This window comes from Rhinatrema bivittatum, chromosome 8 (assembly GCF_901001135.1).
Source record: "Rhinatrema bivittatum chromosome 8, aRhiBiv1.1, whole genome shotgun sequence".
Classification (NCBI taxonomy): Eukaryota; Metazoa; Chordata; class Amphibia; order Gymnophiona; family Rhinatrematidae; genus Rhinatrema; species Rhinatrema bivittatum.
The window spans coordinates 268197763-268222036 of NC_042622.1; the positions used below are offsets into that span (position 1 = coordinate 268197763).

Consider the following 24274-nt stretch of genomic DNA (forward strand, 5'->3'; position numbering starts at 1 on the left):
TGGGCCCAGCAACCGAACATCACGGCCACCAGAAATGTGAGTTAACGTTTATTCCACCGCAGGCCAAGGAGTTCACCCGAAAACCCGCACTTGGAAAAATCCCTGCCAAAACAACAACAAAAAAAGTGCTTCAAAACAGGGGCAAGGAGGCGGCTGCTTGACCTCGGAAGGAGTGCGAACAAAATGACCTCGCATGCGAGACTGGTACTGGGTATTATCCCAACTTGGCACAATCTTGCAAGAAGGCCATTTGGGCAAGGCATACCAAGGGAAAGCAAGAACGGGCAACTGCAGCTATTAGGGCTGCCCGGCCCTTACTGTCCAGGTGAGGCTGCCCGCCCCAGAGAGCTTACCCTTTTCATTTCACTCGGCATGCCTTGCCCGGATGGCCTTGCGCGTCAGACTGCCCACGTTGGGATGCCCAGGGTTAATCTTGTAGGCAAGCTCATTCTGGCCACCCTCCTCCTAACTGCAAGCCCTTACTCCTGTTTTAAAGCACTTTTTTTGGGTTTGGTATGGATTTTTCAGGCTAACGCATTTTAGCATGCGTATGGGTTTTTTTTTTTTACTCCTGATTTGCATCCCGTTGCTGCAACCTGCGGGGGGCGACCCCTGTTTTTAACGTGTGCCCTAAGTGAAATCCGCACTGAAATTCAACTCCAGTTTTATCACATTGGCTCCAGAAGGAAGAGGGGGGTAGGGGTTCTGACAGTGGTTGGGTCAGGGGTGGGGAGAGAATGGAGGGCACTCTGGTACGGAGAGGGAGCGGTGGGGGAGAGCAGACTGGCTCCCGAAGAGGAACCTGAGCACTGTTCTGTTATGGCAGTATAACAGAGAAACCCCCCCTACATTTATCATTTACGAACTCCTAAAAATAGAAGCCCTATTTATAATAAATAGTGTTTTGTTTTCCCACCTCCGTGAGCTGTCAGAGAAAGATCTCCCTGCATGCACCAGAAACACGGGCAGGGCAGGGCAGGGGAGGTGTGTCAGCCGGTCTTGCTCAGGTGCTTTCAAATAAGCAGGATATTGCCCTGGGTGAGAAAGCCAAGGATCTCAGTTTGAAAAGCAAACATTAGCGTTACTGCATTTTTAACCTGTGTGTTTAGGAACTGGGCTGCAGTGCAGTTTCTAAACACATGGATTACTTTTTGTGCCAATGCATAAAAAGTTTTAAAAAAAAAGTGTGGTCTCTCTTGGTATTCCAATAGACAGGGAGGGGTGGCCACCCTCTTCTTCAGAAGGGAGTATGTATAAGCTTGTGCATAATCATGTAGTGGGTGGAGGTCTTTGCCACATTGCAGGTCTTTTCCCCCCTCCCCTTTTCTTCAAGGGGGGAGGGTCCTGCCACTAAGGCTGTCAGCAATGTCAGCTTTTTCTCCATTTCAGAAATCTCCCCCTTCATCCAAGTATGGGGATCCTTCTGACCTCTGGACTTCCCTTGGCCGGTCTGTGATTTCTGCTTATGAGCTTAAGTTGCTACACTGTTCCTCTGCCTTGGTTTTATTTACACAGAAGATTAAAAACAGGCAGATCTTGATATATATCCTTCAGTTCTGGTTTAAAGTTCTCATCTGGACAAAGTTTCTTTTCTTTAGCTGTGACAGTGCTTTTGGGCCTGTCAGCATACTTGTCTGCATCCCTCTTTGGCTATTATGATTCATATTGGGTGCTTTCAGTGGTTAAACATGAGGTTTCTCCCTACATCACCTAGCCTGCATTAAGGTGGAAATAACTTCTTCGGAATATCCCCTCCATCTCAGTCGTCTCCTCTTAGAAGTGAAGCTGCGCGACAGAAGTGAACTGCTTGACCCAAAAATATTAGGCCCTTGTAGAGAAGATTCAACTGCTATCCAAACTTCAGCAGCCCGTCTATGGCCCGTGCTGATCAGATCTGGGAACCATGGTCATTGTGGCCACTCTAGAGCTACCAGGATCACAATGCCCGGATGCTCTCTATCTGCCATAAGACATTGTCCACTAGAGGCCATGGAGGGAAGACAAAGAAGAATCCTTCATCCATGGCAACACTGGAGCATCTATTCCTTCAGTACCGTGTTCTCTTCAGCAGCTGTAAAACTGCGAATTCTTGGAATTCTCTTTGGTTGCCTTTAAGTCTATATGGGGATACCCCTATCTTCAGTGAATGAGACACATTGCTGCCTCTGACAGCTCCCATTCCAGGGGGCTAACTTTCTCTGACTGAGAAAATCTGCATGAATGCTGCCCACTCCTGGGATGCGAGACTCCACCAGCCATTCCAAGTGCTGCTCTCACCAGAGAATCAAGTCCAGGGCCTCTCGAGCCACTGCTTCATTCTTGATTCTGTTTTGATGGTTGTCCAATAGAATCCATACTGGATGGCTGCGAAACAGAGGCAGACAGGCAAGCAATGCAAAATGCACCGCTCTTGTCTCTAACCAATTGAAACATCATGAGGCCTCCCTGTTTCGACCACTGGCTCTACACCAATTGATCTTGACACACCACCCTCCATCTGGAAAGGTTTCCATTAGTGGTGAATATTTCCCAATTCGGAACCTCCAATTCCACACCACACTCGAGATTGGTGCAAATAAGCCATCATGAGACTGTCCCTGGCTTCCCTCTCTAACAGAAGAAGAAGATGAACCTCTTTCAATAACAGATTCCTGTGGGAGAAAAGAGCCCCCCGCAGAGGCCACATATGCACGAATGCCCAAAGCATTCATTCCAATATCGATGCCATAGAGCCCAGGACCTGTAAACAGTCCCAGACGTTGGGCACCGAAAGCTCTAGCAGATTGAAGAATCTAAATATGTACACCCTGGAGGAAAGGAGGAGCAGGGGTGATATGATACAGACATTCACATACTTGGAAGGTTTTAATGATCCAAAGTCAACGACAAACCTTTTCCGTTGCAAAAAAATCAGCAGAACCAGGGGTCATGATTTAAAACTCCAGGGAGGAAAACTCGGAACCAATGTCAGGAAGTATTTCTTCACGGAGAGGGTGGTGGATGCCTGGAACGCCTTTCTGGAGGAAGTGGTGAAGAGCAAAACTGTGAAGGATTTCAAAGGGGCATGGGATAAACACTGTCGATCCATAAAGCCTGGAGGATGGGAATGAAGAGAAGAGGTATGGGGATGGCTTGCGGGAATGACGGCTACTACCTGGTGATTAATACCCTTATTCAATAAACGTTCAAACGATGAATGCGACTCCAACATTGCTCTATGCTTCAATGGCAAGAGGAAATGTGGAAAAGAGGATTTGCATTCAGGTAACAAACAATAAGGTAGCACAGTAAGCAAATAAGCATGGGTAAACATGGGTAAACAAATAAGAATGGGAGTAGCTTGCTTGTTGCGGCAGTTACTACCCCTAACAAATTAAGCCTGATACTTCACTTGGAAATTTCTTCATTCTCCCTGCTTCAACAGCAGGGAGAATGAAGAAACGAGGATTTATATTCAGGATTTATATTCAGACAACAACCAACAAGGACTGAATTGCACAGTCTAGGTAAACAAATAAGTGTGGGAGTAGCTTGCTTATTGCGGCAGTTACTACCCCTAACAAATTAAGCCTTCACTTTGAATGCATATCCAGTGCAGCTCACTGCTTCAATGGCAGGGGGGAATGAAGAAATAGGACTTACATCCAGACAACATCTAACAAGGCATTGATCTGAGCAGTATGAGTATACAAACATCGGGGTAACTTGCTCGATACGACGGTTACTACTCTCAAACATTAAGCCTTATACTTCACTTTGATGCAGCTCCAACACTGCTCTCTGCATAAATAGCGGGGGTGGAAGGAAATTAGAATCAAAAAGTTACCAATAAGGGTCCTGAACTCAGTGGTCGGAGTAACAGATAAGTATGAGAAAATAAGTGTGAAAGCTTGCTAGGCAGATGGACTTATTGGTCTTCTTCTGCCGTCATTTCTATGTTTCTATGCTGAATCTGACTCTGCAATTTCAGCAGTCTCTCTACAGGAGAGATAGTCTCTCCACCAGTGTGTCAAACTGAGTTCCCAGAAGTTTGAAAGAAGGCTAAATGGCTCTTTGCTAGGATCATCACCCATCCTAGAAACTTCAAGCGCATCAGTACCTTTTGTACTGATTATTGACAGAGGTCCTCTGATTTCACATGAATGAGCCAGTTATCAAGACACGGATGCATCAACACACCCTCCTTTTGCAATGCGACCACCACCACTACCATCATCTTGGTAAATGCACACAGAGCCTTCGCCAGCCAAAGGGAAGGGCTCAAAACCGAAAATGTTCCCTTAGGATCATGAACCTTAGGAATCTCTGGTGCTCCGACATGATGACTATGTGCAGAATCACCTCTGTCAAGTCGAGAGATGCCAAAAACTCTCCCTTGTATACTGCTGCTATGCTGGATCTCAGAATCTCAATGCAGAAACAGTGAACCCTGCATTTATCTTCTTTAAATCCAATAAAAACCAAAAAAAATTTTTTAGAACCACAAAATAGATGGAATATAGGAAAATTGGTTCTCCCCCCTTTTTAAAACTTGCCTCTGGGGCATTCCACTGAAGGCTAAATAACACCTGAATTGGATACAGGGGGAAAAGAAGCAGGACGCTTAACTTAAATTGACCTTCAGCCACACTGAGCACGTTCAGGGTCTGAGCTAACAATCTCAGAAGTAATCTCTGTGACTGACAAATGGGAGGCCCGAGCATGCAATCCCTACATACTAGGTTGCATTGCCTTCACTGGGCACCCTTGCAGAAAGATCTGCAGGCCCTGGACACATTCCACCCAGAAGGAGGATGGATCTATACTGGAGCCCATAGGCCCAACCTTGCTCTCTCCAACCTGTCTCTCTCAGGGAAGCTTCTGCCATCGGGAATAAGGGAGGAGGAGAACTCAACTGCACTCCCCTTCAGAGACACCATAGGCCAAGGGGATGTCCCAACATGGTCAAAATCTGTAGTAGGCAAATTGTTTTGAGCATCTAAACAGTGCTGATACAAACAGAGAATAAGGACTGAATTGCTCTCAGATGCAAGCTTGGACCTGATCATCTCCGATGCCTAGCTCTCCTGAACTTCAGCTCTAGGCAGCCTCCTGCATACACACCAATACCACCTAGGCATATGCACGCATCCCTCCAGGATGCGCGCGAATACGTACGCAAGACTAGGTCGCGATCATATGTGGACAAGTATATGCGCAATTACATGCTCCTCTAAGCTGCAGTTGTACATGCACAAGTACCCGCACAAATATGCACTCTAGTCTAGGTTGCAGTCTTACGCGCAGAAGTACCTACACAAATACGCGCTCAAGTCTAAGTCGCAGACGTATGCGCTCAAATTTACACGGCGGCCTTACTCATACAAGACCCTGCTCATGCAACCACCACATGGCAAAAATGCGCACACACACACATGCCTACGCGTGTGGGAAAGAACACCCGCCATGGCCTACCACGCGGCTAAGCAAAGCCTGCCTGCACCTTCAGCGTGTTTAGGCCCGGATCTGTTCAACATCTCTGAAGGCCTGAAGAGCCTCTCAACAGCTCAGGCCTCCTGACCGGCCGAGAATCTCTGGAGAGTGGGGCCGATAGCCAGCATGCCCCGCTGCCTGTTACATTAATCAAGCTTTGTGCATAAGCAAATTAAAACCAGCAGAAGACCTCTACCAGAACCAGAGATTCCTCCTTAGTGCAAGTGCCTCTCTGCACCTCTGCGGGACAGGGAACTGCCGGTGATAGCTGAGGAGGGGATTCCTCTGCCTCTCCCACCGATGCTGTTAGGGAATCGAAAATGGTCACCGTTCCCACGCTGATAAGGAAAGCCTCAGTGCTAGACCCCGTCACCCGTGAGGCTTGTTTAGCCGTCTATCCAGCACTGGGCTTCGCCGGGATGCAAAAGAATACAAGCCGTCTGAATTTAGGCACGACCGCGAGTCTGCACACAAACAGCACTGTCTGCCTCGTGCCATTGCCACACAGCCCGAGCAGCGAGCCGCTATTGCCACTCCATTTATCTGAACCTTAGAAAAAACTCAGGTAATCAGTTCTGAAACAGGATCAGGGCCCTGAGTGACAGCACAATGATTCCACTTGCTCTTACTTTTTTTTTTTTTCAAACAAGCTTTAAAACTGCATCCACTGCTGTAACTAGCCCCGGAACAAAAGAGGAACAGAAATTCAATACTTCCCTGCACAGACAGGACTCCAGATGCAGAGCTGCCAGCGGAACCAATGCTGCCTCGTGGGGGATGAGGGTTCTGGGTCACCAGATATACACCCCCACGGAACCTAGAAGTGAGCTGCCGTCAAGGGTCACCAACCCTTTCCTTGTCCGCCTCAAACCAGGGGGGGGGGGGGGGATGGCCTCACCAGGACCTAACAACCCCCTGGGAGGAAATGGAGAGCTCTCGTCTCTTTTTCTTCTATATTTTCTTTTTTTTTTCTATATGCTCCGGACTGCAGGTTTTAACACCAACTACCATCTGCTGGAGGCGAGAAATACTGAGAGACTGCAGGTGGCACACTGGGTTATGATTAGTGTCAGTGAAACTGTCTCTGTCTCCATCTGCTGGCAGGGAGGCAAAACCCCAGGAGTCTGGACTGATCTGGGTACATACAAGGAACTTAAGCTTGCTGGGCAGACTGGATGGACCATTTGGTCCTTTTCTGCCATCACTACTATGTTACTATCCCATAACAAATGTGACAACGAGAGGTTAATGGAAGAAAGGGCTTGTCCATATAAAAGCATAAGTTTAGTTCATCTCACTAGGGCCTCTATTCATAATTTACATCTTAATTCATATTGGTTGGGGGCTTTCACAAAGGCAAGGAACATAAACCAGCCAATGTTTCTCCTTTCTATTTTTTACTGGCAATAAGGATTTCCCTGCTGGGCTTGATGCACCAGTGTTTCGTTTATGGGTCAGAGGGGGCTTTCATCTTGGACATCTGATACACCTATTTTGGCAATATACAGGGTGGCCCATGGAAAAGTAGCCTGCCTCCAGCGCACTGGTATTGGAGGCGGGCTACTGTATGAGCTCCTTCCAAAATCTGCAAGACCAGTGGGATATACCAACTAATAACTTTTTGGCGTAGCTGCTCTGAAGATCTGTATAAAGGAATTGTGGAAGAAATTACTTTTTTCAGATGAGGCTGAAACCTTTCTTGAAACCATTCCCAAGTTTAATAAAATCAGGGTACGACTCTTGAATAAACAAAACACTTCATCTCATCTGGACAGATAAGTGAGAGAATGGAATGCTGACTCAGGGCTTGAATTGCACAAAGCTGATATCATGCATGCTTTTCCAATCATCTATTCTTACATTATACCTGTAAATCTCAGAGACATACAATAACTTTTGCATAGTATATACATATATAGGGTTCAGAGCTTGAATGGAACGAAGCTGATATCATGCGTGCTTTTCCAATCATCTATTCTTACATTATACCTGTAAATCTCAGAGACATACAATTCAAAGATTTGCATAGTATATACATATATAGGGTTCAGGGCTTGAATTGCACGAAGCTGATATCATGCATGCTTTTCCAATCATCTATTCTTACATTATACCTGTAAATCTCAGAGACATACAATTCAAAGTTTTGCATAGTATATACATATATAGGGTTCAGGGCTTGAATTGCACGAAGCTGATATCATGCATGCTTTTCCAATCATCTATTCTTACATTATACCTGTAAATCTCAGAGAAATACAATTCAAAGTTTTGCATAGTATATACATATATAGGGTTCAGGGCTTGAATTGCACGAAGCTGATATCATGCATGCTTTTCCAATCATCTATTCTTACATTATACCTGTAAATCTCAGAGAAATACAATTCAAAGTTTTGCATAGTATACATATATAGGGTTCATGGCGTCCAGATGCGCTTGTGGGAGTCTGATATATGCTTAAAATGCAAACATCTTGGGGATTATTTATGTCGTATGTGTATAGAATGTCGTAAATCACGACCTTTCTGGCAAAAAGAATATGTGCATGCTTGGAAAATTTTTGGGGGGAGCTCAATCATTTATTTAATAGGGAAACTAAGTTACCAAGTGGTGGTCAAAGGTTTATACCGAGGCTGTTTCCCTCACGTTGGCCAAGAAAGTGTTTTTTAACTTGTTGGCGCAGTGATGAACCTCCCCTTCCTTTGGAGTCTGGAAACGGGTGATGCACCATAATGCACTGGTGGAAATGCTGAAAGAAAAAGACTTTTAACTGGCAAGAGAAACACGCACCTTCAGGGATACGTTTCTTTATGGGAAAAAAGTGTTTAAGCTAAATTCAAACGGACTGTTTTAGCTGGGCATTTCTTAGGCCTGAGATACCTGCTTTTAATACTGTGTCTGCAAAGTATGAACGTTGCATGGAAGGGGTGAATGTGGCATGGGTGTGCAACTACAGGGATGGGGAAAACTGAAACAAGGAAACAAAAAAAAAGATCGAAAAAGGTGGGATGCAGTATCTCATATTGTGCTGTCTAAACTGGACTTTCACACGTACAACTATGAAAGATGATCTGAGGCTGCCATGTTTGTTTTATCTCATGTCAATAAAATTATTATTAAAAAGAAGTTTAAAAAGTGTACTGTAGCCTGGAAAATATGCCTGTAAACCCCAGCTAAAATGTCATTCAGCACAGCCTGAATGTTTATTCTAAACTCGGAGGAACCTCCTGATTCTCATAAATGCTTCATGTGCACAAAATCCATCTTTGGTGCACATAAATAACTTTTGTGCACACAAAGCATGATGTGTCTGCATAAAATATGATTTGTGCACACAAAGCTGTTTTCAGCACAGAGAGCAATTTTAGTGCGGAGAAAGGGTATTTATGCACAGAAATCATGCTTTGTGCTCGCAAAGAATGTTTCCTGAGCACAAATCCCGACCAGCGTCGCTCACCCTCCCGAGGCGCGGACCCTCAGCAGGGCTTGGAGGCTGCTGTTGCTTCCCCCGTGCGGCAGGACACTGCCAGCAGCACCGCCAGCCTTCCCCCCTCCCTGCAGGCTGTCCTTTGGGGTGCGCGCATGCGCCACACAGGGGCCACCTCGGGAACCCGAGGAGCCGGCAGCTCTTGAGGACATTACGGGGCTGGGTACTTAAGGCTCAGCCAGGCACCGAAGCACTGCCTCAGCAGTGGGTCTCCGGCCTAGCAGCAGTGTGCGTGTTGCTACAGCGTCCCGGTGTTCCTTGCCTCGTCTCATCTTGTCCATCGTCTTCTGTGTGTGTGTGTCTGTCTCCCTTGGCCTTGCTTCCAGATTCTGACCTCTTGCTTGGACCTGGCCACGATCGCCCGCCACCTGTCCCGACCTTGCCTTGCCTCTGACTCCATGAGAGTCTGCCGCCTGCCCTGACCCCGGCGCGCCCTTGCACTCTTGCTCTGGTCACTGCCCCAGGGGACCCGTTGAAGCCCCCGCCGGCTGCCGGAAACCCAAAGGGCTCGACCTGCGGGAGGAGGCGGCTGGTGTAGGTGAAGCGCCAGGCCCGACCCGCTACAGGGCGTGTTTGCCAGTTGCTGACATAGGGCCCCGTAGTTTCGCCTACGAGGCTGCAGCACACAGGGCTCACACCACCCGTCACAGCCAATTACAGCTGCCGGTGTCTGCCCGTAGACCGACACAAGCACTGGGAACTTTACTCCATCTCTGACCAGGAGTAAAATTTCCAGCAGTAAGAAAATCTGAGTTAAACCTGAGTATTTCTCTGCATTGAGGGGGGGTGTTTGTGTGTCTCTGTGTGTGTGTAATAGTTAATGCCTTCATTTGCATGATATTTCCATGAGATGGCGCTAAGCAGGATGCACAGTTTTACACATAACATTTTTTTTGTATGCAAAACTCCTTGCTGCACTGGGATTAACATTTGTGCTCAGGAGATTTATGTACAGCCAAGGATAAAACTACTATGTGCTCTGCTGAACGCACCTCATTAAACTGGCCCCCAGCTTTGTAAAGAAATCCATTGCTACACCTGGGAGTGAGCAACGGACATTAGATCTGCTTTATGGGAACTGCCAGGTCATTGCACTTTGGAACGGCCACTGTCAGAGACAGGAGGCAGGGTTTGATGGATCGTAGTCTCGCCCGGCAGGGCCCTTCTCATGTTTTTATGGGATGAGAGTGAGTCGTGTTTCTATCACCACCCTGGTCCTGCTGCTCCCTTTCACATCTTCACTCCCTCTCTAGCCTTCCCTTTCTCTCTCCTGTCCCCAATCCTGAATGCTCTCTCATACCCGCAGCCCTCTCCCTCTGTAGCCGCCAATTTACAGCTCCAGATTCCTCCTCTTCTCCCCTCCACCCTGACTCTACCTCTCCCCCCCCCCCCTCCTCTTCTGCAGTGGGAGAGCCAAGCAAGGAGGGAAGCAGCTGTGAATGGGGGGGGGAGAGCTGAAACCGTTTCCAGTTTTGTGCTGCATGCAGAGTCTGGCTCCTTGGGGTTTCCACTGCAGTGTTTGTCTGCACATTTGTGTGTGGCGAGGGTCCGTCTGCCTCCTGCACCTCTGACTGAGCCCAGGCACTCTGCTAGCATTAGTCGCAGTCTCGTTTATTTGTTTTCAATGTTTTGTAACTGGCTGTTCAATTTTATTCAAGTGTTAATTTGCATTTTATTCCAGTCCGTCATTGTTTTAAATGTATTTGTAACGTATGTTGTCTTTGTACCTCGCTGTGACTTTTAGAACAGAGGGTTCTACACTTTTGAATTCGATGATTTCACAGTGCGCCCAGTAGTGGAGAGAGGCTGTGTTTCCGTTGCATGGATGACACCAGAATTGGTGAGGTGTAGGGAAGGCATCCTGGACAGAGGAGCGCCCGACTGCCCTGCCACGGCAGCACCCAGGGGTGCGCTGGTGCCGGGGCTCTGAAGGGAGCTGCTGTTTATGCCGCTTGGCCGAAGATAAGCCAGGCTGGGTTTGAGGGGAGGGCGTGGGTCACTACGGGGGGAACCACTCACTCAACAGCCTGTGAACGAAGGCCAAGGCACCTCTCAGAGCGCTGCCTGCAAGAACCTGTGGCCCTACTTTTCCTAAGAACTACAAGTCCATCATGCAACAGGGCAAAAACCAGGACTGGATCAGCCTGTCCCTTCTGGTACAGGCCTATATGGTCACCCTACAAATGATCTTATTCAGCCTAAGGTGGCCGCCTCATCCCAGCTTGGCCGAACAGCCTGATCCAGTCCTGATTTTTGCCCCATTGCACACATGACCTGGTAGTTTTGATTTTCTTAGGGCGAGCAACAGGAAAAAAGCAGAACTACCAATCCACGCGGGCAGTGGGGGTAAAACCAGGACTGGAGGAGCCTGTTCAGCTGACCTGGGGTGAGGTGGTGACCCTAATTCATCCTCACACAGCTTCATACAAAGCAGTCACTGGAGTGTAGCCCCAGGTGACCAGGAGCAGGCTGCAACAGACGTGCGAGAAGAGGGTGGTGGAGGGGAACCTAAGGGAGGATCTTCAGTGCTCATCTGTCCAAGATTGTCAGGGGCAGCAGGAATCAAACTGCAGCCCCTGCAGGGGATTCTGCAGCGAAGCCACCGGGACCCTGACACAGCCAGCATCCTGTAGAAAATACTAAGTGAAGGAAAGCTTCCGACTGGGCCAGCCCAAGGTTATGTCCCAAATTAAGGGAGGAAGGCCAGAAAGGCTGTCTTGGGTCAGGAGAAAGACTGCAGGCAGTCACGCTCTGTGTCTGGCAGCTGGGACGTACCCCGGGACAGTAATTTTAAAACGAGCACGTGTGCACCCTTGCACGCACCTATCGGCGCACGAGCAAAGATAAGCTGGAATGTTTTATTATGCAAGCAGTTACGTGCGTATGTTTTACAGGCACGTATGTAATTATGCTCCTAATTTTAAGAGCACAGCTAGCACATGTGTCTTCCATAGGACCTGGTCGGCTTTTGTGATCATAGGTATGCAGATTTTAAAACACGCTTGCACATTTGGGGGCATTTTTTTGCATGAGCAGCGCTTTTAAAATCAACTTGTTAGCATGAGACTGTAGTGACTGGGGCAGACTGGATGGTCTTTTTCCGAAATCGCCTACTACATTGCTATGCTACCATTTACTGGGCCAGTGGAAGAAATCAAAAGTTGTTATGGCACGTGAGCTTCTGCAGCCGTGCGGGTCGCGTCCAAACATGGGACCTTGCAGGTGCTTGCCAGCGCACGTGTCAGAACGTTTCCCATGAATTCTTGCGTTAGTCCAATAAAAGGACCCTGTAGCCTGCAAAAACCCAAAGCACCCGACTGTCAGTCCTGGGATCCCTGGCAATGGAGATCTCCCGCTCTCCAGTCCCAGGCTCCTCCATGAACCTGGGATTCAGTGCTTGGTCCTGGGCTCAGCGCGTAATCTGGCTCCAAGATTTTCTTCCTGACAGAAGGACAGATTGCCCGAACTAATGCACGGGTCTTGCTTGCCAAGAAGACTCCTGGTCAGTTTTATCCTCATTTTCTATACAGAAACTGGCCCTGTACGGTCATTATTTCTGTGGTGCTGGGGAGGACAGCGCAGGTCACTGCAGACTGGCCCTTAAAGAGTTTGTGCACTCGACTGACCGCATCCATGTGCTGCTGAAGGTCGGCGTGGTATCCCCGAAAGCATCACCGCCCACGTGGCAGAACCAGTTTGCCGCTGGCGCCATGGCATTTACAGCTGGTGGTGGCCATCCCGTGAAGCAGGGAGGCACGGGGACCTGTTAGCGTAAGCGAGCCACGCTTCAGAGGTCATTTTTCAGTGGTGCTCAGCCAGGCCGCACAAGCCCTGGGAAGCGGCAGAAACAGTTTCCCCTCTTTTATAGGTACAAAATAAAGACCCATGTTATTTATTTATTTTTTTTTGTGAGAACAAAGGAATTGCTCATTAGGAGAAGGGAGATTTGGCAGAGTGAACATTAAGGGGTAGATTTTCAAACTGCGCGATTTGGCGTACTTTTGCTGGCGCATCAGGCGCAAGCAAAAGTACGCTGGATTTTAGTAGATACGCGCGTAGCTGCTAAAATCCTGGATCAGCGCGCGCAAGGCTATCAATTTCGTATAGCCGGTGCGCGCCGAGCCGCGCAGCCTACCCCCGTTCCCTCCGAGGCCGCTCCGAAATCGGAGCGGCCTCGGAGGGAACTTTCTTTTGCCCTCCCCTCACCTTTCCCTCCCTTCCCCTACCTAACCCACCCACCCGGCCCTGTCTAAACCCCATCCTTACCTTTGTCGGGGGATTTACGCCTCCCGGAGGGAGACGTAAATCCCCGCGCGCCAGCGGGCCGCTAGCGCACCGGGACACGACCTGGGGGTGGGTCCGGAGGGCGCGGCCACGCCCCCGACCCGCCCCCGGAACGCTGCCGACACGCCCCCGAAACGCCGCGACAACCGGGCCCACCCCCGACACGCCCCCCTCGGAGAACCCCGGGACTTACGCGAGTCCCGGGGCTCTGCATGCGCCGGTAGGCCTATGTAAAATAGGCCTACCGGCGCGCAGGGCCCTGCTCGCCTAAATCCGCCCGAATTTGGGCGGATTTAGGCGAGCAGGGCTCTTAAAATCCGCCCCTAAGAGCATAAGATTTGCCATTCTGGGTCAGAGCAAAAGGTCCATCAAGCCCAGCATCCTGTTTCCAACAGTGGCCAATCCAGGCTACAAGAACCTGGCAGGATCCCAAGGGCTAGGTAGAAGCTGTGATGCTTCTTCCAGAGATAAGCAGCTGACTTTCCCAAGTCCACATTCATATGGTTTATCGACTTTTCTTCCAGGATCTTGTCCAAGCCTTTTTTCAACCCAGTTACGCCAATAGGGGCAGATTTTAAAAGGTGTGCGCGCGGCGTATATTTGTGCGCGCTACCCGGTGCGCACAAATGTACGCACGATTTTATAAGATGTGCACACAGCCGCGTGCATGTTATAAAATCAGGGGTCGGCACGCACAAGGGGGTGCACACTAGTGCACCTTGTGCGCGCGCCGAGCCCTCGGAGAGACCAGCTGGCTTTCCCCGTTCCCTCCCCCACCTATCCCGCCCCCCCCCAGCCTGAACCCCCCACCCGTACCTTTATCTCACAAGTTACTTGCGCGCGCCAGCCAACTGCCAGCGCGCGATCCCCCAGCACAGCGGCCGTGTGGAGGCCTCTGGCCACGCCCCCGCCCCTTCTTGCAAGCCCCGGGACTTACACGCGTCCCGGGGCTTTTCGCGCGTCGCCAGGGCCTTTTGAAAATAGGCCCCGGCGCCGAAACCCCCTTACGTGCGTAAATCCACCTGGATTTACGCACGTAAGCCTTTTAAAATCTGCCCCATAGCTTTCACGACTTCCTCCGGCAACGAATTCCAGGGTTTAATTATGCATTGAATAAAAAAAAAATATTTTCTCCTGTTTGTCTTAAACGTATTGCCCAGTAACTTCATTGTGTGTCCCCCTAGTTTTTGTATATTCTGAAAGAGTAAAGAACCGATTTGCATTTAACCATTCCCTCCACTCATTAAGGTATAGACCTCTATCATATCCCCCCTCAGCCGTCTCTTCTCCAAGCTGAACAGCCCTAACCTCTTCAGCCTCTCCTCAGAGGGGAATCGTTCCATCCCCTTTAGCATTTTGGTTGCCCTTCTCGGTATCTTTTCTAATTCCGCTATATATATATTTTTTCTGGAGATGCGTGACTGCCGCACAGTGTTCTGCTTTGGCAAGGTAATTTGCACCGTTTTGGGCAACCATGTTCGTCGCCTGAATCTCTGTGCAAGTAATCGTTGCATCATTAAACACTGCAGGAAACTAGGCCAGAAATGGGAGTTGGCTGATGGTCAAAGGCACTAACCAATAACAGGGCAGCTTTCAAAATGCTTGATGACATCACAATGTGCTCTGCCCCCCCCCCCCCCCCTTGACATGTCAACCGAACTTAACTAGCCTATTTCCCTAGAGGAAATAAAAAGAAGGAAGGATTCTAAGTGCCATGGATGTCGAAGGCAGAACGAAAGTGTTGTCATGGGGAGCTCTACTCTCTGGGACACAATTTTAAATTGGATAGATGGATCAGAAGTTACTGAGGGAGGACTAAAAAAAAAAAACAAAAAAAACCAGAGACACTGACAGAGGATCTCTGAACCACGGCTCTGGCTCTGCCACACTAGTAGGCCCCCCCTGCCTCACTACTTCGTGGCACGACCACCAGCAAGTGTAAACGCCAGGGCGTTGGCAGCAAACCGGTTCTCTCTTGCAAGCCCGCAATGTTTTCCCGGGACGCTGCCCTGGCCGTCAAGCCCCCACGTGGACGCAGTCAGGCGCGCGCGTGTGTGCACGCACACACACACACACACACACACACACACGCATACACTCCCGCTGAAACACACAAGCTCATTGAGGGCCAAGTCTGCTGCCCCGTCGCATGTTGCACTTTGTCTCATAAACTGCACTGTCTTCCCAGCACCACACAGCAGCTGTTCAACAGCGAAACCGCCCACTGCCTTTCACACACAGGGATAATTGTTCTCAGCTTTCTTCCTTTTTTCACTGCCAGTGAACCTGCTTTTCCCTTTTTGTCCTGCACCTGAGAGAGTCACACAATGTGATCCCACAAGCAACAATTTTGTGGCTTATGCACTGAACCTCCAGGAAATGAGATCTTATTTATTTGCAACTGACTTCATCCTGTCTGTTTAAAAATAAAACTGAATTAATAACAGCCAGGTTTCCGTCTTGCCAGCAGGCAGCTATAAGCAGGACAGCCCTCCGCACTGCAAGCAATCTTCCCTCCCTGAAAGAGTTTATAATAAGGTTTGAGCACAAGGACACTCGGCAAGTTATTCAAGGTCACAGGGGAGCTCCGCTGCCAGGCCTCACCAACCCCCGGGGGTACGGGCACCAGGAGAACCCAGCCGGGCTAATTTCCTGCAAGTAGGCCGGTAGCCCTGAAATTGCAGGCACCTTCCACACGGCAGCCAGATTTGACCAAAGGCACCTGAACATCCGCCAGGCACGCTAGGCTCTTGATGCCAAGGACCAGGTTACAGCCCAACTGTAGAGGGCGGGTGCCATGAAAGGATACGAGCGCCAACCTTGTGTGCCTACTGCAGGAAGCCCCTGCTCTGCTATTCTCCAGGCAGAGCACCAGACACACTGCACATCCCCTGCCAGCAAGAGAAACAGCAGCAAGTTCAATTAAAACATTTACCGAAATGTTAACTTTTCGGTTTCTTTAAGTGCACTGTGACGCACTCCAGAAGCAGGCACGAGCCAGGCCTAACACCAGGCATGCTAAGAGCCGACTGCTTCACGCAGTGGGTCTATGTCACCAATGATATCATCAACAACATTAAATGGAGCACTAGTATCCATTATTTGTAGCAGTGGCGTAGGCAGAACTGATTTTTTGGGTGGGCACAAGGTTAACACGGGTGGGCTGTAGGCATGCAGGTCTGAGACCTACCAGTTGTATTCTTATTGATAATGTCATATACTGCACCCTAGAATGGCTTTCTAAGTAATTTGCAACAGCCATTATGCATCAAGCATGAAACTTTAAAACATTTTACCTTAGTTCAAGCGCTTACCGGCATTAAAAATTCCTTATTAATCAGAATTTATTGTATATGTACTGCAGTTTATAAATGCACAATGATAGAAAACAATCATATCCAATCACTAATAAAACTTTTGATGGGAGCCTGGGTGAGTGCGGGGGTTAGAATGGGAGCTTGAATGTGTGTATATGGGTGAGCATGAGAGCCTGGGTATGGGTGATGTATCAAAAGGAAGAAAACGCCATGCCGCCACGTTTGCTAGCACAATGAATTACCCTTGAAAAAGGACAAGCAGTCCGAAACACGGTCCCGTGTCGGGAGACCAGAGCGTTGGTGTTGAGTGAAAGCAAAGGTTTGGAGTTAATCGACTATCAGCAATTGTTCAATGGATGTATCGGTGCACATTAAGAAAGTTAAGTATTCCATGGGATGAACATTTTATTTGTTGCATATGATAAGACGACTTAAAAAAAATATATATATATATAGATTCATCAGTTGTGACCTATAATTAAGCATAAGGCTGAATCCTAAAGCGGAAGCTACAACGATGAAGCCTATGATGATGGCCATGTGTTTAAAATTAATATTTTGATGGTAATATATTGTGAGCATCATTTAAGATTAAGGAACTGGATGTATGTTGGTGTAACTTACAGGCCATATACCAATTGCTAACATCTCAAAATATTTTTTTTTTACCTTTGTTGTCTGTTCTTTGTATATTTCTAATCAGTTGGTCCCAGTCTCTTTTTCCCATTTTTCCCTTGTCGCTCATTTCCTAATTCCTTTTCAATGTCTCTTTTCTCCTTCCTCCCTCACACGTTTTCCCTCACAGACACCCTCACAACACAAGCTCATATGCTCTCCCCCCTCACAAGCTCACATTTTCTACACACACACAAGCTCTCTCTCTAACATGCTCTATCATACACACACACACAAGCTAGGCTCCCATTCTTATACACACACAGACCCATACCCAGGCTCCCATTCTCACCCATATACACACATTCAAGCTGCCATTCTCACCCAAACATACACACATTCAAGCTCCCATTCTCACTTACACATACACACATTCAAGCACCCATTCTCACCCACACACACACACATTCAAGCTCCCATTCTAACCCCCACACTCACCCAGTCTCCCATTCTCACCCACACATACAAACATTCAAGCTCCCATTCTCACCCACACATACACACATTCAAGCTCCCATTCTCACCCACACACATTCAAGCTCCCATTCGAACCCCCACACTCACCCAGTCTTCCATTCTCACCCACACATACAAACTTTCAAGCTCCCATTCTCACCCACACATACACACATTCAAGCTCCTATTCTCACCCACAAACACGCATGGCCTTTTCATTAGGTACAGCCAAAGCCCTATTTCTGCTGCCATGGGGCTGGGATCTCACGGCAGCATTGCTCCAACAGACCTCTTCCGGTTGGGTGGGCCTGGGCCCAAATTGGGTGGGCCACTTCCCAACCAGGCCCACCCGTGGCTACGCCACTGATTTGTAGTACCCGCTTAACTCTTTCTAGATCCAGCTGCATCCCAAACAATTGAGCAATCACAGGCAAGCAGCTTGAAGGATTTCAAGAGCAGTGACCTGACAGATGTATGCAAGCCTAAGCAGCACTGGAGTGCAGGCAACAAGAAAGATCTCCATGCAACCTAGGTGAAGCCGAGTCCCTCACCCCATTTAAAAAACATGTGGGAAGATCCATCATTCTCCACACCCCAGTGCTGCTCATCCTACAGATCCATTGTCCCCGGACGAACGGGGTCCTTCCATAGCCACCATATAAGGAAAAGGGCGGAAAAGGGCCATGGATGATGATGCCAAGCGAGAGCCTTGCACACGGCCCTCTGACGTCTTCTGCCAGTCACGGCCCTGGTCTTCCTCAAGCAAGGGCATGGAAGGGATCTTGGATGTCCCGAGAACTGCACTTTAGGACACTAATTTTATCTCCTACTGCCAGTTGCTATTATGGGGTGGAAACACTGCTCGGCATACGGGCACGGACCTCTCGCAGATGAGAGGGACAGCTCTTGCCTTTACAAAAAAAAAATAGCACAACCAACTAAAGAAGAGGTAATGGATGGGCAGCCGCAGCACCGGCGGTTGAGATGAGAAGTGGGGAGTGGGGTGAGATGTGTGGGAGATGAAGAAGGAGGTGGGGGAGGGGGGGATGAGACAGCCCGCAGCTGAGTTTGTGCCATGGCATCAGTACAAGTTCTCGCTGCTCACTTTTCATGCCCGCCCGCCACAAAGAAAGCCTTCAGCGGCTTGGCTATTGTTGCTGCAATCCTAGCAGTCCCTGGGCCTTGGCACCCGTTCTCCACGCTTGGTCTCGCTCCCAGTGCTTCATTTGTTTTGGAGGGGAAATGTATTTTGTACATCTCTATATACGGCGACTGTGTCTCCAAGAGATTTACAAGCCTCTCCCTACAAAGCTGTACGCTGACGCGCTCAGCCTGCTTTCCCTGCAAACCGTGTTACAGTACAAAATGTGTACGTGAGTAATGAGATTACACCCACCCAGGGGATTATGGTTGGAAGCGTACAGTTTGCACAGAGTCCCTGTTTTGTTACCTATCAATAAGGCTTAGGGGTTTTAAGAGTGATATGTCCACATTTGGCCCCAGGCCTTCACCTCACCTGCTCCCGACACGTTTGGCCTTCCGGTTGCCGGGGCTGGAGATTGCTCCCATGTCTTCTTCACCCCTGTGCCGGGCCTCCAGGGACATAAAGCCATGGGGGGGAGTGGGGAGGGGGGGGGGAGGAAGGCAGTGCGTGGGATCAAACACTGCCGGGGCTTGGAGCAGCGCCAGGGAGGGAGCGACGTGTTTGTTCCTGCTCCAAGCCTCACATTTCAAAGCAAACACGTCTCACAGTGTGTGTGTGTGTGTGCAGCTGTACGGTGATGCGAGCAACCCCCACCGAGACTACACCAGCGCTACATCAGCGCGACACCAGTATTATAGCATTGTGTGCGGCCTGTAAAGCCTGGGGAGGACAAGGTTGAAGAGCTTTTCCCTGACCTCCCATGGGTAAAGGGGACCATGTTCAGAAGTGCATTTCACTCACCTGCTGGGGATATCCCACCCAGAATTCTCTTTGGTCCCAAAACCAGGATTTCTGTAAGGAAGGAGAAGGGGATGTTGGAAATAATTTGAGACAGCATGGTTCTTGTCTGCCTAGCGTCACAGGCTTACAGTCATAAAACAACGAGTATCTGAGTTACGGCTTCGGAGCACCATCCAAATCGGGGGTCAGGGTTTACGACCTTGTGAATCTTTTGGTCCCTCGCTCCCAAAAAAACCCCCAAAAAAACAGTGACCAGCCAGCTCCGTGTCAAAAGAGGGCAGGCTGAGCTGGTCCAGGTTTTTCCTCCCGACCCGTGCGATGGGAATCCTACTTCCAACCTCTGCAAGAATAGCAGGAGCTACAATTCCATTGCATGTAATGGGAGCGAAGCAGGACTGTCCCCGAGGAGGGGTCGTGACACGCTCACCCCTTTCCCAACACATTACAAATATGCACTAGGTGAATACGCGGGGGCAGGAAGTCGGTGGCATGGCCCTGCGGGACCTCTTTTACGAAAGGGGCTCTTAAAAACGATGCAGTTTCCTGCAACCCATTACTCCCGCTGATTTCACCCTCATTAACACCCCAGACAGCGTCACGTGGTTTCCAGGCCCCTGATCAGGCCACCCGGCCTCGACTCCTGCCTGGCTTGCCAGGGACGGGGTGTGATTTATCTTTCAGTGTCAGCACGCGGGGCAGTTGGGCCTGCACGTAGGGCACAGGCCCAACTGCCCCGGGGCTCCAGATTCTGAAGGCACCAATTTTCGCTTCCAGGCCCGTGTGCCAGCACAGCTTCGAAGGAGCATCACCGTGGCACCTACAGGGGCCAAAATCTTACACCCGTCCCTGTCACATGAGATGGGGGGCGGGGGGAGGCCTCCTCCCTGGAACCACCTTACAAGCGCACCGAGTCGGCAGACCTGGGGAGAGGGCAAAATCTGCCACCACCCTACTGGTAAACTCAGCTCTGGGGCAGGGAATGTGGTCATCTAACCATGTACCGTGTGCTCATTTTCACCAAGGGACTTTCCTATCAGAGAGAAAGAGAGAGAGAGATTTTAAGGTGTCCTTGTGATTATAGTATTCTGGGGATCCCGCCTTCTGATCGGCTGAGCTATCCCGTGGCTTCTGGTCCTCCCATAAAGTTATACAATGCTGGACTCCAGTCCCCACCAACTGGAACCTAATTCACGAGTAACCCAACTGGTGGGCCATACTCATCAATTTGAGGTCTCAGGAACTTGCACCTTATTAACTGTTCCAGGCCTGCAGCATCCAAGGCGTTACTTCCCCATGTGATATCTTTTATACCTCACAGACCTAACACCACAGGGATCCATCTTCTAGAGATGGCTGAAACGCCTAAGGGATTCATTCTCCCACAGGTATAAACTGTGGTAACAAGATCCTTAGGCAAAGATGACAAGGCCCCCTGATTTTCTCACAGGAAAACCGCCCCAGCTCGTGGCTGTGGGTTTCATGCTTGCAATCCTGGCCCCGGAAACTCTCTTGACCTTGCCCTCTGTTCACGAAATCCACTGGGCCCGCGCTTTGCTCATCCGTTCTCAGCTCCGCCACCTGGGGATGAGCTCTTACTGCAGGGGCACAGATGGAAAAAGCCCGCGATCAAGTGGCAGGGTCAGAGCTTTGCGTCACATGGACCGAGTGGATCAGTGAACAGTTTTTCCAGAGTTACCACTGCTTGCACTGGGGCCAGTGCAAAGGGACTGGAGGGCGCAGGTGCCCGAATATGGGAGGGGCACTCAACCTAGTGGTTGAAGCAACTGGTTGAGAACCAGAGAAGGCAGAAACCCAGAAATATAAACTCACAATTTGGTCCATCCTATAATTTCTTTCTATATTCCAACACTATTTGCCTTGGAACCATTCTGCACTAACCTGATGCAGAGAAGACGACGCTTGGGAAAAAAAAAAAAAAAAAAAGAGTCAGATCCTTGCAATAAAATGCTCTCAGGTTTGCTGGCCCTTTATTTCTTGGTATTTAAGTGGATTAAATAGCACGACCACAAAGCTGGTAAACAGAAGGAGAATCTGAAAACCTTCTGACCCTTGCCTATCAGCGTAAAGGTGAGCAGATAAGATAGTCCGCTTGAAACACACCGCTCAGCGCCTTGCTGTTAAAATGCCGCAGGGTGCTGCCCAAGCATCAGCTACTGCAGCACGGCCCCCACGCTCACATTAACAATACAAACAGGAAATAGGTTTAAAAATACAAGCTGCAGTTAAGCAGCTGAATAATCTCATGTTACCTTGAGCGTTTTAGAGACCTCTAAGTACCCAGGATGCTGTCCCCTTTAACCTTTCGGCACCACAGTGAGAACAGTAAAAAAAACCCAAGTCTTAATCGGGCCTGATCCTGCTTAACATTCAAAGGGTCCCTTGGGGATTGCAGTTACTTATCCATGTCCCCATCTGGCCTGAAAGCTACCGTGCAATCCAGATGTGCTGTCACAAAGCAGGTAAGCTGGGATGAAAGGTGCCCTTCGTGCCACGAGTCACCCCCTCCCTGTCATTACTGCATGACTCTGGTTATTGCTGGCGTGTGCATGGGGCCCGGGAGGGCGGGATGAGGCATTGTGGGTATTTACTCACATCGTGCAAGACGATCAATCCCCCGAAGAAGGCATGGAAGTAAAACACAAATCTCCAACTGCAAGAGAAAAGCACAGGAAGAAGACGTGTGAAAAAAAAAAAAGTTCTGCTCTCCCTAGCTTGCACACACCTACACTCAATGTTAACGTTTAAGGCAAAGGAAGAGCCTTTTGTAAGCCCCCTCCAGAAATCTGCATGCACCGCTTGTGCGGTAATAGAAGGGAAAGGAGTAAGTCAGGGAGTTAAGCCTTGCTAGTTTCCATCCTGTTTGTTTCAGTGAGGTTTTCGGCAGATGACATCTTCCTGCACATGACTTCCTGTGTCATTACTCTGTCACTTCCTGTCTGTTGGGCATTTCTGGGCAGCTGCTAATGTAACTTCCTGTCTGTTGGTCCCATACATTTAACTGAGTTGGGCAGACAGGATGCAATGTTATCCACTGCAAGGGATGCTAAGGGAATAGCAGTGCTGCGGCTTCTTTCTGACTGGTGGCCTGTACCGTGGCTGCTTTCTGAATGGTGCCCTACGCTGCAGCTGATTTCTTATGGGTGATTCTGCAGTTCAACGATGGCACTTTATTTCCCACAGATAACTTTTTCCAGCAGAAATATGGTCCAGACACTGAGAGGTGACAGGAGTGCAGCCTCTTCCACAACAGAGTAGCAAACCTACTTAAGGAGCATGGATGTAGCGTCCACAGTGCACAGGCACCACCGACTTTAAAACAGGGTGTGCCGTGCGCCACCAACTGCGAGAGGAAGAGGTCTGCATGGTCACCGGCGGAGCCCATCTCACCAGTGGCCAAGAAGACGAGCAGGGCCAGAAGGCTGCCGGCAGACCCCGTTTCGCTGGCAGCCGAAAAGAGAAAGAGGTTCGGCAGCTGAAGAAAGAAGAGGCCCAGGAGGCTGCCAGCAGCCAAGAAGAGGAAAGCCCTGTTCTCCCGCTTCTCTGTGTGCTGGTCTTCAATCCACGTGCGGCCAGTATGTGCTCACGAGAATAGCGCGGGGCAGGCACACTAGGAGCAGCGGGAGCACGGATTTCTTCCTCTTCTCGGCTGCAGGCAGGATTGGTCTGCCTGTGGCCTTCCGGACCCGATGGGAAGACGGCCTGTTTTCTTTTTGTGTATCTAAGTGAATGGTAGCCTGCCTGGGTGTGGTTGTGTGTGCAGTGTGAATGGTATCCTACCTGGTGGTGTGTGTGAATGGGAGCTTGCCTGAGTGTCTGTGGGTGTGTGTGAGAGAGAGAGAGCGCGAGCGAGCATTTGGGAGTGAGATCCTGTGTGTAGGTGTGAGAGAGTGTATGAGTATTTGGGAATGGGAGCCTGTGTGTGAGAATGAGAGCCTATATATGTGTACGAATGTATGGGAGTGGGAGCCTGCATGTGCGAGACAGCATGTGAGAGCCTGTGTGTTTGTGTGGCAATATGAAGCTGTGTGAAAGAGAATGTGTGTGTCTGGGGGGGGGGGGGGATGGAAGCCTGCGTGTAAGAGACAGCATGTGAGAGACCCTTTGTGTGTCCACAAGTGGGAGTGGGAGCCTGCAAGTGAGAGCCTTTGTGTCTACGTGTGAGAGAGCATGTAAAAGTGAAAGCCTGTGTGTTTCTGAAGGGGAATGGAGGCCGGTGTGTGATACAGCATGTGAGAGTGAGAGCCTGTGTGTATATGTGTGTGTGGGAATGGGAATGGGAGCCTGTGCAGGAATGAGAGCACGTGTGTGTGTGTGGGTGTGGGAATGGGAATGGGAGCTTGCATGTGAGGAATAGGATGTGAGAGCAAGAGCCTGCATGTGAGAGAGAGAAAATGAGAGTGAGAGCCGGAGAAGCAGGTCCCGAAAGATCTCATGCACCGGCACAGCCATGACCTCCTTTGGGGCATCGACAAACTGAAGGATCTCGAGCATTTTATGGCAGGCATCCTCTTCCTTCATAAGCTGGAAGTGGATAGCTTCGGCCATTGCACGGACAAATCCAGCAAAGGTCAAGTCCTCCGGAGGGGAATGCCACCTTTCCTCCAAAGGAGAAGG

General features: G+C 49.5%; 1 protein-coding gene across 3 annotated transcripts in view; it reads right to left on the reverse strand.

The window, feature by feature from the left end:
- Positions 1-24274, reverse strand: part of CERS4 (ceramide synthase 4) — a 183451-nt gene that overhangs the window by 33724 nt on the left and 125453 nt on the right. For all 3 annotated transcript variants that reach the window (XM_029610800.1, XM_029610801.1, XM_029610799.1), the window contains exons 5-6: positions 22253-22310; positions 19640-19690 (exon numbers count right to left, since the gene is read on the reverse strand). In XM_029610800.1, coding sequence (XP_029466660.1) covers positions 19640-19690; positions 22253-22310 — 109 coding nt within the window. The remainder of the gene's footprint in view (positions 1-19639; positions 19691-22252; positions 22311-24274) is intronic.